We start from the raw sequence: 14,290 nt of genomic DNA, 5'->3' as shown, positions 1-14,290 counted from the left end.
TTTAACAGATAGTAAAGTTAGGGAACATGAAGTAGTGATCTATAAAATTCATGGTTGCTGTACGTTTCATGAGATTTCTTAACCAACAGCCTAGAAATTATACTGCTTTTCTGTCTTGAGCTTTAAAAACATAGTGGCACCCGAAAGAGGACAAATGGAGTTTATGGTTATTTTTGCTGCACACATTGTGCTAGGTAGGTCCACTGCTGTGCCAAACAAGGTAATAAATGACATGGAGCATCAGCCTATAGTGTGGAGCCACCTCATAGTGGTAGCCAATGACCATCAGGAAGTTCTGGCATTTGAGCGCTTTCACCTTAACAAATACAAAAAGGATCTACTTAACTGCTAAGTCAGACATTTTGAGTAACGTGCAATCTGGGAACACTCAGCGACATGGCAGTGAAGAGAGGGGTTAGGTTCTTCACCAAAAAAAAAAAATAAAAAAAAAATCATTCAAAGTGGATTTGATTCAAACAACTTCAGAAAAATTTTCTTCAATTATCTTGCAGAAGCCTGGTGTTTACCACAGGCTAACAGCACTTACCATTCATTATATATATGCTGAGATACAGCACAGCCATTTAGCACACTGCTTACTGGCACAGTCGTGCATTTAGGATTCTACTGTCATAAGAAAAAGAACTTAAGTCACTATAATTACCTTGCAAAAATCTCATAATTCCCAAGATTCAAGATAGGTGTATATGTATTTCACACACTGATCTCAGAATAATGATTTATTTCATACTTTTGTGCAGTGATTAGTTTTTGTACTTTTAACATCTCATTTATCTGAACTTCCAAATGTAACAGTTGGCAGATTTATTAGTGCTCACAGAATAGAGCAAGAAGTGGAACACAGAGGTATTATTACTGCTGTGTTGCAGTCAGGGGTTTTTTTTTTCTTGTTATTACATTGCTATATCCATGTTGTTAGAACATTTTTTCTATTTCATAAAAAAATTTCAAACTGAAGATTTCCAAGACTGGGCCTTGCATGAGGGGAGATCTTCAGCTCTTTTAATCTAGATACAAGTTGAGGGCCTAGACTCAGCTAGCATCAAGCAGTCCAGCTGATTTGATCATAGTATAATGATGCTGATAAAGGATCTGGCCCAACAGTGTGTTTGAAAAGCTGTATATCATGAAACACATGGAGTTTAATAGTGGCTACATTCATCCCTGGTAAAGGAATGCTGAAGCCTACTGAATGTGGTACAACTTTAGGCAGGCTGGCAGATTACATCCTCCTTTCCAGCTACTGCACCGTCCTATAACGTATCTCTTAAAGTGCTCTGCTGAAAACCAGTATATGTGCCAGTATAAAGCCATGATAAGTTTGTCACTGCAAGATGAGTATTTTCAACTATGTGTTTCTAATTAATGCAAAAGCATTTTCAAATAATTTGTGTTACCTTACAGATTTAGAGAAAAGCAAAACATTAACATAGTATAGTTATTAAATAAGTGGGGGAAAAGATGAAAATTCAAAGATCATAAATTCAAGATAGAAACCAAAACATGGCAGAATATTAGACTACCTCTCTGCCTCTAAATTCACTCATGACTTGAACAGGATGGATTCTCTTCTTTGCAGAACCTTTCCTGACAGCTGCATAGATTTCTTCTGGCTTCTCTCTTTTAATTAGGGGCTTCTTCTCTGGAGCCTTCATTCTCCACATGACAACAGGATGTCGTGGGCCAGTAGGACTCTGAATCTTGATAATCTTTGTGGATGCAATATAAGACATCTTCACTGTCTGTACCACAGCATTCATTAAATTTTTGGCTGCTTGAATTAGTGAAGTGACGCTATCCAACTGTAAGAAGAAACAGAAACGTTAGCTTAGGAAGCCGGTCTGCTTTTAAATTCAATATGCTCAGGAATAAACAACAGTTAAAAAGTAAGGCTACCATAACAAACCTTAACTTCTTTGTTGTCCCTTGGTGTGTTTACGTTCATGTTCCACAGCTCAGACTTAAAGTGATATACAGAAATTTGTGCTGGTGGAATACAAATGGTTATGTAGATAATGGTTATCGTTTTCTCTTTTTAAACGTGAATTTATGGTGCTTGTCTGCAGGGTCTCATTGCTATTACTGTTGATGAGTAATGAAACCAGCTCAAAGAGCTATGAAAATGTGATCCATTACTTCCTTTGTATCAGCACTAGGCAAAGTCTCCAGCTGCTGCTGTCACATTCCAGGCTCTCACACACGCTCCTGAGCAATGCTGGGATACTGTGAAGTGGCTGGTTTTGTCAGAGCTGTTGAACCTAGTCTTAGCTGCCAAGAATTTTAAGGGTAATTATAAGCCAGATCACACACAGAAATCGCAGTAACTTTGTGGCCTCTCAAACTGTTTAAGGAGTGCCAACCTAAGAGGCAGAATGCGTTAACAAACTAATCCCTATCACCTACTATCATCTTCAACAGCATAATACATATGCATACAAGTGCTAAAGCAAAGGCATTTTCCCATCAACGCTCATAGAAACAGTGCATTTAATTAGATCTGAAAATCTGCTAACTGCAACAAAAATGACAACTCTAACAAGAAATTTGGCTTTGCCATACTGCACTGTAGCATAATACAAGCAAACTCACAAAGAGCACTGCTCCTTTCATAGATTTGAGGCCTGCAGGCTCCAGCATCTATGGGCTGAGAGCAGTGCACTGGGGACATTACACTGTCCTAGTCACCTCCTCACGTGTGACTGGCATCACAGCTAGAGGCTAGTTGCACAGTGCAGATGCTACGATCTTGGGAACTTTCGCTTATCAAAAACCGAGGACAAGCACGTGTGTATGACAAAAGGCCAACAGTGGCTAAAGAACTGTTGCCTGTAACTGGCCATCAGTATTGTTCCAGCACTTGGAAATGAGCCTTTTTTTTTATTTCTCCTGTTCCCAAAACACAGACTGATAAGGCTTAGGCTCAGGCTCATCCTTTCAGAAGTAACAGGGACAACAGCCACATAAAGGGTGAGAAACTGGGTGGGCAGGGGGCGGAAGAGGGGAAGATCACTATGGTTTGGATGTAAAAGTAGTAGGATTACTCTATGTATTACTCTAGGAAATGCAGAACCTACATTTCAACTTCTGAACATCCTCTTTGTTGAAACATTTGCCTGTAAAAGCAATGAAGCCAGTGCTCTAAAAGGGCCATCCATTTTAGTGGGAGGACAGTCTTGCACTTTGTCGTCCAGCCTGTCTTTTGCGATATGCAGGCTTGCAAACTGAGATTTTAGGAAAGGTTCAAGGTCTTCTCCCCTTTACCAGGTCACATGGATTGATCAGGTGAGAAGAGTGTGTTATTGTCTGTCATGCTCATTGTGTAAGACTTTGCACACATACACCCAAATTCAAATAAGGCAACAACAAAAATGCAAGGGATGGAATTTAGTTGCATTCTGGAAACACCTCTGAACTGGCAGATAAACCCTCCGGTTATTATCATGTTTACTGCTGCTCTCTGGAAGTGTGAAATAACCCTAATACCCTCTGAAAACTAAAATAACGTGCACATATGTGTGATGACAAACTGAAATTATCTCTATACTCTGAGAAAAGGTGTAAAATTTACCAGATGGCCTCTAAAGTTCATTCCTTTCTGCAGCATGTGAGCTTTTTTAGAAGGGATTTGCACTGTATAATAGTCATGTAATCTTTCCATGGTAGTATTTTAACATAAACTGGTAGGTATATTTGGGCCTGTGATGTATAAACTTTACTTTGGGGAGCAGGCTGTCCAGCCACTCTGATAAATTCAGCAGTACAACATATTTACTGTCATATGATTTGACATGAAGTTCAAAGCACACGGTGACCTCCAACCTAAAGCTTATTTCAAATGCTGCTTTTAAACTAAACATGTTAAAAACCTCCAGGCTGCCAGTAAGGTGTTTTGCTCGGAGGCTTTGTCATTACCCTCCTGATACATCTTCAGTCTCCAGTATATACATTTTTCTAAGGAGGCTGCCTAGTGGTGCAGCTTTAGCACACTGGCACATGAACTGATGTCCTGTCTAGTTTTCAAGCTGCTGAATGTTCACTGTTGTAATATTTATTTATTTGGTTGGTTAGAAGGAATCAGAAGGGGAGACAGACCAAGTTTCATGTGAACTTTTTCTTTCATGCCAACCAGAGGATTATACACACAGCCACACATGCATATGCATGTGTACATAGTCCCAAAATTTCAATTATCTGTTGTTTTCTAGAACAGCTGATGCCTCCATGATCCTGACGGCTTCTTAAAGAGGCTTTGAATAAGCTTTTTTTCTCCCTCAACAGTCAATATTGGTGGCATCATGCGCACTTTTCTAGCACTGGCTGTGTAGCAACACCAACTGGGAAGCTGCTGTAAACCAGAGGGGGCAAAAGAAAAGATCGTCTTGGTTCTATGGCAGCAGATGTATGGGTTTAAGGGGCAGGCTTTTTCATGAAGTTTCTCAGTGATACCAGTTTCTGTAATTCTTCCACTTTTTTAAAGTTGCCTGGAGTTAAGAGTTACACCGGGATGAAATGTTTGAAGCTTCTATATGAAATTGGTAGCAGCATCGAGGCAGGATAAAGGTTGTCCCAAAACTTCATCCAGTTTTTACTGTGACTCTAGTTTATACTGTGAAATACGGCTAATAAAGCAGAATCCTTTCAGGAGACCATTACAACTTGCCTTTCCTGTCCTGTGGAAACTGAACAGTTATCACCGCATTCTGGCATCTGTAGCTCCTTTCACAGAATGGCTGTGGCTGTGGAGCAGTCCACAGCTCCTTCACCACACCACTGTGATACTGTCTTTTTATTTATTAAACTATAATCATATATCTACTGTAAACAAATGATAAATAAGCTTACTTAATGGGTCTCCAGTTTTGCTGAGGTTGGCATTACACGGCTGTTTAATTTAGGGATTTGGCTGTGGTTACTTGCCATAGTGGCAGGGGTGGATGGGAGGTAGGTGGTATATGTCAGAACAGGCAGCAATTGCCATTAGTTTTTCTTTGCTCTTAGCATCTCTGCATAGGCAGTGAAATATAGGAAGACTTACATAATGCTGCTCTTTAGGCTATCCATGTTATTTGCAGAGTCTGAGTGTCCAGGTTCCCCCTCAGTTTTCTGGTGCTCACACTAATCTCACTTCTATACAGAAAATGTGAATATTAATGGGAGGGAGAGGGAAGCTATTTTTTAAACTGCATTCAAAATTTCAGAACTTTCAGAAGATGTTATTAGACATTTACCACACATGGTAAGAGTCTGGCCATATATGTCATCTTTTCTTGTCTCTAGAGAGCAGCTGTTTTTATACTTCAATGCCACTAACATTATAGAGTTTGGTGTAAATCTATTCTGTAAATCTAATCTACTCAGGGGCTCTCTTCACTTGGTTGCTTTTATCTCAGATATTCAGCAGGCTTTCAAGGTCTCATAATGTATCTAGGAAAACCGATGAAATGAAACTTGGCATAAATGAAAGATTGATAACGTATTCATTGAGCATTTAAGCTCATTTCATGTAGCTGTGAACTCTTCAATGTGTAACAAGTGGTGCATAAAGATTCACCAGCAAAACAAACAAACAAACAAACCAACCCCAAACTAAAAGCTGTTTTATTTTTGGGTGACTTCCACTTTTGCTCTTTTGGCACTTTACATGGAGACACAAGATTCCCACCTCCACATTTCACAGGTCTGACTGTGTCAGTCAAGACAGTAATTCATTAAAGGATTTAGGAAAAGCATCTTTTGCCATATCTTTCCTTATTTAAATGTCATCTGTACTGGCTTCTATTGCAAAAGAAACACAGAACAATTCCACAACCACTGTGGTGAAACACGGAAGATACAGAGCTAACGATAGTGGGGTTTTTTAAAAAACAAAAAAACCCTGCCCAACCCTTCTCTCCCCCAGAATCAGCGCTCACGCTGAAATCGAATCCCTTCTCTCCAGCACTTGCATTTCTCTTCTGTAATGAGTTCGGTGTGCAAGTAAATTAACTCCACTGAAGAACAAAACCGAAGGGAGTTCAGAAAAAAAATGAATTCTGAAACTTTATTTCCAATTTGTTTACATGTACCATATTTTTCACATTTTTGTAAAATAATTTCATGTCTTGGCAGCAGTAACAATCTGTTATTATAAGAAGTTTAGCTATATGGTCAGTAATTTTTGTTTAATATTCAGAATGATTAAGAGAATCATGATTTAGAATATTAAGAAACTTTTCTGCTGTCGAAGTATTTTCTGTTCAGTGTACCAAGAAATGCTTGCCTTGTCAGGTGTCAGTAGGAGTTGTTTCCGTAGTAAGCAAATAGAGAATTTCCTTATTGTCAAAGCCTGTAAATAAGTCAGTCTCCTCCTCCCATTCTTTGCAAAGACTTGCAGATGCTGTCTCTTTGACATAAACAAGTGGCAGACAATTGCCTCCTGGAATAAAGCTGTGAGAGACTATGCAAAACAATACTCACAAATCATTTCTTGATCTGTAAGGCACCAGTCTGCTCAAACCCCAGTTGGGATACTATTGATTGATCTGCTGTCATCATTCATTTTTTTTTTTTGCAGGGAACTGAGATTTTACTATTGGAGCACGGATTTATCAATTGGCTCTTTACAATCTCCCTAGTCCTATTTACAGTTCATCCAGACTTTAGTTTTTCACACAGGTGAAAACTAAGAATTGACTGTCAAACAATAATTAATATTTGAAGTCTGAACTTACTTAAAATTCACTGGAAACAAGGCCAGTTATTAAAAATTAATCCTAATTTAACCTCTAGGTTTAAATACATTCCTAGAAACAAATTTTCTTTGTTACATGATACTGTGAGACGAAGATTGAATCTTTATTACTTTGACAACTACTTCTGAAAATAAAATGAATTCTACATTACTGTGAAGAACACTAAGCATCTGAGTAGTGCTGCATTTAAGGTAAGGAGTACTTATTACATTGTCCTTTTCGTTTTCTATCACTTTTTTCACTATGTGTAACAATTTGCTGTTGTAAAATATTTTGCGGTTCTTTCACTGAGGTCGCTATATAAAATAAAGTCTGAGGTTGCTATATAAAATAATGTTATTTAATCTCTTAAAAGTAGCAGAACAATGCAAAACAGATACATTCTCAAGAGTGAAATCCTGACAGCTGAAAATGTGTGGAATTTTCCTTGGCCTGGGCCAGGATTTTAACATTAGTTACTTGCCTTGTTTTCTGAGCTGAGGATATTCGTATTTCCACAGTTGTTTCTCCACCCAGAACTGTGATAATTTCATTGTAATGAAAATGGAGATCTTAGTGTAGGAGATGGGTATTCAAGAAAGCACAGGAAAAAATTCCAGAGTTGGAAGCACTACCATGTTTCTTCATGTAACTGCCAGGTGATAAATAAAACCTATCATGGATTCAGCCCCATACAGGTTACATATGGGGTTTATATTGGGGTATATAGATATATATATACCTATATATAGGTAAATATATGTCCTGGGTTCAGCAGTAGCAGTCATGTTTCTCCTCCTTGGTAGCTGGTGCAGTGCAGTGTTTTGACTTTCAGCTCGGGAACAGAGCTGATAGAGATGTTTTGGTTTGGCCAAGGACTTTGTGAGCCTCATGCTCTGCCAGGGAGGAGGGGAAGCTGGGAGGAAGCAGAGACAGGACACCTGACCCAAACTGACCAAAGAGGTATTCCATACCACAGCACGTCATGCCCAGGATGTAACTGGGAGTTAGCCGGAAGGGCTGGGGGACTGCAGGGTTGGAGGAGGTATCGGTCGGAGCTTGGTCGGGCTTGGGGGGCGAGTTATCGGTCAGCTGGTGGTGAGGTGTTGTATTCTCTTCCCTTGTTATTTCCTTTATCATTATTATTATTGGTGGTAGCAGTAGTGATTTGTGTTATACCTTAGTTACTAAACTGTTCTTATCTCAACCCGTGGGAGTTGCATTCTTTTGATTCTCCTCTCCGTCCCTCCGGGAGCAGGGGGAGAGCAAGAAAGGGGGGGAAGTGAGCGAATGAATTACCTGACTGGGTTTAAACCACGACAATATATATATAGGTATATATTGGGGCTTGGAACTAAATGATCTTAAGGTCCTTTCCAACCCTAACTATTCTATGATATACAATAAGGTAAAAGGAGATTTGCCATTGCAATTCTTTTTTCCCATTACTGGAAAATGTTCCCTGAGCGTTTTGCTCACCTCTGCTTTGCCATGCTCTCTCCCTTTGGGATATCAGAGATTTATTTATTTTATATATCCAATTTATGTAACTGGCCTCAGGAAATCTGCCTCACCATTTGGGTGAGTAATCTGGGGGTGTTAATTTTCAATGAACTGAGTTTTCCTAAAAAATATGCTATTGGTCATCTATGTCTGTCGGTTTACCTAGTAATTATGTTATGCACCTCAAAGGTATCTGGCATTTGTTCTCTTTTGGTTTACCTATTTTTCAGTAAGGAAATTGAATCTAATGAACTAAATAACCATTACCAGAATCTGCTTCAGGCTATGTGCGATTCACAGAATGAAACCCGAGTCCTATAATTAGACCAGCCTCTGTCTCCAAGTTAAATGATAAACAACTTAACACTAAGTACTGTAAAACTGTTTCCCTGAAACACCGTAATGGAACATATGCATAGGCAGGTGGCGGTCAGCCCAGTCCCTCCCAAGTCCTGCTGCTTTCACTGGCAGGATGGTCTTAAAAAAAGGAAACTGTTTTTTATATAACAGGTCCTTGAGAAGTGATTTAATAGAAATCCTTTCCTTGCTGTTTCCATCAGTTGCTTTAGTTTGTGAAGAAATGGAGTGCTTGCCGCAATAATCTTTTACATGTGCTGAGGTCAAGAACTATAAAATGCAATCTGATTTTGCTAATTAGCAAAGTAATTATTATTAGGAAAAGTTAACTGTCTTGTAGTGTACATTACAGTAACACTTCTTGCTGCTTTAATTTAATTGTTCTCAATAGGAAGCAACTGAGCTTTCTGTGAGTACTTAACAGGAAAAAAATATATCCCTTGCTTTGCTTCCAAAGGCCAGGAGTTCTATATACACACATACCAGCATAGACTAGGTAAACCCAGTGACAAACGTAGTGGTATTACATTAAAAAAAAACTAACCCAAACAGTGAAACATTCCTGTCAGCTCTCAGTAAAAGAAAATTTTAAAATAATATCCCAGCTCCTGGGGCTTAACATCAACTTTAAGCAAATCAGCATTTTAGTGTTTTCAGAATCAAATACCGATATAAGAAATAATTCTGTGCATAGCGTAAGGCCCTACAAGTAGTCTTCCACCATTAGTTCAAACAAACTGAACAGCAAGTTTCCAATGAGATTGGAGAAATACCAGTGAGGAGAAGCAAACAGGCTGAACAAGGAGCAGTAGCTGTTTCTCTGGCACACAGGCATCATCTTTGTCAGAATAGCAGTGATGATGTTAAGGTAAAATATTTTAACTGAAGGTTGCACAGCAGTAAAAGCAGGACAGTGGTACTGAAGTAAATGGAGCAAACTGTCTACCTCTAATAAATCAAGAGGGCTGTTACGGAAGCCAGTCAGTGTGATTGCCGGCTTGTTGTTCAGCTCTTGTTCCTATTCTTCTTCAGTATTACAGGAGCTGAAGCTAGGAAGCCGTTCTGCCCACCTTTACTTCTCTTTTAGAAGGAAAAAGCAAACCCAAACAGAAACCCTAAAACAAATTGAAAGGCACTACTTTACTTTCCATCTCCTCCCCTGCCAAAACAGCAGCTCTTCATGAGGTCAGCAAAATGCCAGCTCTTGCTGCATGGCTCTGCTTGAGGAGTAACTGAAACCCCCCAACTGTTACAAAGGTGTTGAGCAGCTTGCCAGCTGCTCAGATGCTGGCCGAGATGTGATTTTTCTGGGATATGGTTGTCCAAGGATTGGCGCTGTGTCAGCCAAAGGCCTGGTGGCAGCTGCAGATACCCTACCTTGTATTTTTCTGCCTGCTAGCTTATAGCTTTGACTCCATCTGTTTTTTATCTGTGATGTAGCCTTCAAAGCTGAAACATGTTCATAGGAATAGTGTCTAGGCAACTTTTGATTTAACTGGCATAGGAACTCAGTGGTAACTCGCTAAGTGAAACAGACATTTAAATACAGCCTTCAAGCCTAAAGATAGAAGTACTAAAGCACCTATGTTTGGCACAAATGTGGAGTTATGTCACTGTTTAAGTAAGGCTGGTTCTTGACATACTGTCGGGAAGAATCAAAGATGAATCAAATGACACATTTGATTTATCCCTTTTTTTTTTTTCGCTGTGGCAAAGACAGCCAACAGGATGCAGGGTTACATCAACAAGGGCATCACCAGCAGAGATAAAGATGTCGTTATCCTCCTATACTTGGTGCTTATGTGGCCACACCTGGAATACTGTGTTCAGGTTTGGTCCCTGCTCTACAAAAAAAAGATCTGGACAGGCTGGAGAGGGTTCTGAGAAGGGCCGCAAAGATGATCAAAGGACTGGGAAGCCTGACCTATGAGGAAAGGCTGTGAGAGAACCGTGTTTGTTCAGCCTTGAGGAAAAAAAGGCTTAAGGGAGACCTTATCACCATGTTCCGGTATTTAAAGGGTGGCTACAGAGAAGATAGAGCCTCTTTTTAGAAGGAGTCACATGGGAAAAACAAAGAGGTGATGGGTACAACTTATACTCCTGGGGAGATTCCAACTGGACATAGGAGGAAGATTTTCGCAATGAAAACAATCAGCCATTGGAATTTCCACAGGGATTTGGTAAATTCCCCAGCATTGGACACTTAAAACTCAGCTGGACAATGTGCTAGGATATCTAGTCTAGGTCACACTTGCCTAGAAAGGTTGGACCAGATGATCTCTGAGGTCCCTTCCAGCCTCATATTTTGTGATTCTGTGATTTGCAGGAAGAACAGAGCGAAACAGCCTTCAGTGCACAAGTAGGGCTGGCTCACCTGAGAGATCTTTTCTATGCCATTTATCAAATTCTGTGATACTGTAACTCTGAGAACTCTTTCTTCCAGATTTCTTTTTAAGTCAAAAGAACCTTTAATAACCACCATAACTGGGGGTCTGAGCATTACTGTGCCACTGGCTAGAATGAAGGTACTGGATGGAGCTCAGGGAAGGGCAGTGAGACAGGCAAGTGTCTGCGTAACTATACTCAGAGACTACAACATTCTGTGGACTGAAGTCAAAAACCCATTAACTGAGGAGAACAGTTAGGAGGACTATCAGCTGGATACTCCCACAGCATTCCAGCTTCCCATGTACACTGGCCTATTTAACCTACACTAATGATATGGCAGGGGTATTAATTTAAGCAAGAAGCATTCTAAAGGAGGTTGTCAGAAGAGTGTTACAGGGAAGACACGGGGAGGACAGAAGAAAAACAACTAAAGATAATGTGATCTAGAGAACAAATGATTATGAGCTGTGTTTTGTAGATTACAGTGTACTTTTTCATATGCATAATGCTCTTTATTGTCATGGCAGTAAGTCCCAAACTGAACTATGCTGGCAGTCACCAGCACCTCCTTAGGTACAGTGCTTCTATCAATAAGAACACATTTCTTATTGACAGATACATGGGTGGCCTTACACTGTAGCACTGCTGACCAGTGGTACATAGTAGTGTATCAGGTTAATATGTAATGCCATTTTATGTCTACGTTACTTTCTTCTCCATAGCTTCATCCAGAAGACGACCCTGGTAAGGCAGGTCTTACGATTTAGCTCTATTTCAAGATGATAGTTCTTTCTTTTGAAGATCAACAAATATGTGATAGAACTATAGACTATATCCTCTGCTCTTCCCTATTCTTTCCTCTGACTTGGTTCTTTGGCTTCAATAGCACATTTTTTTCATGAACTGCTACTCTTCTTGTAAGAAAAAAAAAAACAAACAATTCAAAATTCAAGGCTGATTTAAATCTGAGATCCTTGTGCACAGTTGGAGGAAGGGGAGGATGGACATAAGTGCTATCTGACATCCATATGACAATGCTTTTATGTGTGGATTTGTGGTCTATTGCCAGCTTTTGCTCAATCATTTTCACTTTGTACAGCAAGCTGACTTGCCAGCTTCGAAGCTGACATTAACTATCTGAATGGAGCTTTCCTCCTAAGCTCTTCTGTTTGCATACCCTATCACAGTTCGTGAAGGAGACGAGATGACAAAAGTGAACTTTGAGGAGCCAATGACAGACATCTGAGAGATGACCAAAAATCAGGTAGTTCAATCTTAAGCATACATGTACATGGGCACAGAACAGAGAAATCACAGAGTAACAGTGAAAGCAAAATGATTATTTCCTAATGCTCTTTCTAATACACTTCTTTTTCACTAAATAGATCTTTACTATCCAGAGGACTGATGGAGTTTCCGGTATCTTTATATTTTTGCTTAATACATAATGATAGTTTTACTATCTGCAAGGGCATGCACTCTTTTTTTCCTTATTCATGCCTGATGTCTCTTTTTCTGATTCTCATTCTTTATTAGCTGAAACAGAGGAATGAGAGAAGATAAGGACTAGGGAGAATATAATCCTATTCCAGCTGCAGTTCTGACTCCTTAAAAAATAGAGATTTGCTATTGATTTGGTGTGAACAGAATCGGAAGATTTACTAGTGTTGCATAAACTATAAAAGCCCATTTTGGCTCAAAGGGTAAAACTCAACTGCCTGAGCAGATACCTGACAGATAATCAGGACACGTGTTCTGTTCACGTATTTTCTAGAGAGCTTTTTCCTTACTATGCTCCCAGATCTTGAAGTAAGGAAGGAGAACCTCTGTGCTTTCTTATGCAGAACACTGTTTTGTCTCTTTTTTCAAGGCCAGCTAACCTACCTGATCGAATTCTAAAGCCCCCACAAGACTTTCAAAGCCAGAATTTGGTCCAGGTTTCTAAAAAAGTAATTCAATCAGCCATTTTGTATTAGTAGTGAATTTCTCTCCCTCTCTGGTTATCACTGTATCCATACATCATATTTTTAACTCCCATATTCTCCTAAAGTAGAAGCAAGTAAAATACAAATAGTTCAGGTTAGGTTAACCTAATCCTCCTTCCCTGAAATAGGATTAAGCTCTATAGTTATCCCTCTGGGATTATGAAGTTAAGTTTGGGTTATTAGTTTTAGAATTAAAATATTTGCACCAGGATTATGTACTTCCCACTGCTGACATATGGGTGACACAATAAAATGGCAAAGAAAAAAATGGGACTATCATTACTGTGGGAGAAAAAAAGAGGAAGAACTAAAGTAGGCTTTCAAAATTTCTTGCAGTAAATCTACCAATCAGCTGCACTCAATAATGGAAACAGGACCAGGAAAATTACAGCTGCTGTGTACCAGGCGGTATGCAGATTTTCGTATCTCAAGGATCCTTGTGAATCCAAATCTGCCAAAGTAATGGACATTTCAAATCAGATATACATTGTGATGTGCAAGGATCTGTATCTTTTAACTAGGTTTGTAAGTGAATGAAGTTTATCTGTGTTGTCCATTTATTAATTTTTCAGTCCTCCAGTAGCTTTCTAAATTACTAGTTAGCTAATCTCCAAATTTCATGGAGACACAAAAATGCCAAAGACAAATAATAAATCTCTATCAGGTCACAAAACCAAAGACTGCATAGAGAAAAAAGAGCCACAAATAAGAGATCCTAGAGAAAAAAAGACAGAGACAGACCAGTTCTTGTTGGCTCTCAAGTGGGTGACCAACAGCCTGCCAGCACAGACTGAGCAGTCAGTATCTGCACCACTGTTTCTTGCTGCACAGCTGTTGTGGACTTTGGGGGAGGTTCACTCCATCTGTGTATGACTCTGTATGTCTCTGTCTGTCTATCATGATCAGGGTTAACATGTTAGAAACGTTGAAGCTGAGATAAAAAAGCATTAGTACTCTAAGAAACACGTGAACAGTTTATATGCAAGTGAGGGGAGAACAAAGTACTGAAACAAAGCCTCTAAGCACAGAAGGAATGATGGGTTTCTGTTGTGTAGGGCCATTGGAAGTAGGTTTAAAGGCAACATGGGCAAGTTCAGAGCACTGACAGCAGAGGATGTATGCACAGAGGGCATGAAAAAATGAGACTTGACTTTATTAATTCACTCTGCTCATTCAGCTGTTGGTAAATGGAAGAAGAAACATAATGCATCTAAACTTGATTAATTTACAACCCCAGAGAAAATAAGTGTTAGCTTCAGAAGGTATACATTCAATTCAAAATTACTAACCTGTAAGTTCTGCACTAGGTTTAAATACGACCTCTGA

General features: G+C 39.4%; 1 protein-coding gene across 6 annotated transcripts in view; it reads right to left on the bottom strand.

The window, feature by feature from the left end:
* Nucleotides 1-869: 869 nt before the first annotated feature.
* Nucleotides 870-14,290, bottom strand: part of CTNNA3 (catenin alpha 3) — a 513,803-nt gene continuing 500,382 nt past the window's right edge. For all 6 annotated transcript variants that reach the window (XM_061448556.1, XM_061448569.1, XM_061448587.1 and 3 more), the window contains one exon: nucleotides 870-1,823. In XM_061448556.1, coding sequence (XP_061304540.1) covers nucleotides 1,536-1,823 — 288 coding nt within the window. In that variant the 3' untranslated portion in view covers nucleotides 870-1,535. The remainder of the gene's footprint in view (nucleotides 1,824-14,290) is intronic.

The sequence above is a fragment of the Pezoporus flaviventris genome, unplaced genomic scaffold (assembly GCF_033815535.1).
Source record: "Pezoporus flaviventris isolate CSIRO_AGI_PZ_B2104156 unplaced genomic scaffold, CSIRO_AGI_Pfla_v1 ptg000001l, whole genome shotgun sequence".
Taxonomy (NCBI): Eukaryota; Metazoa; Chordata; class Aves; order Psittaciformes; family Psittacidae; genus Pezoporus; species Pezoporus flaviventris.
Note: the sequence above shows the minus strand (reverse complement) of the source record. Positions and strands in the feature narration are given on the sequence as shown.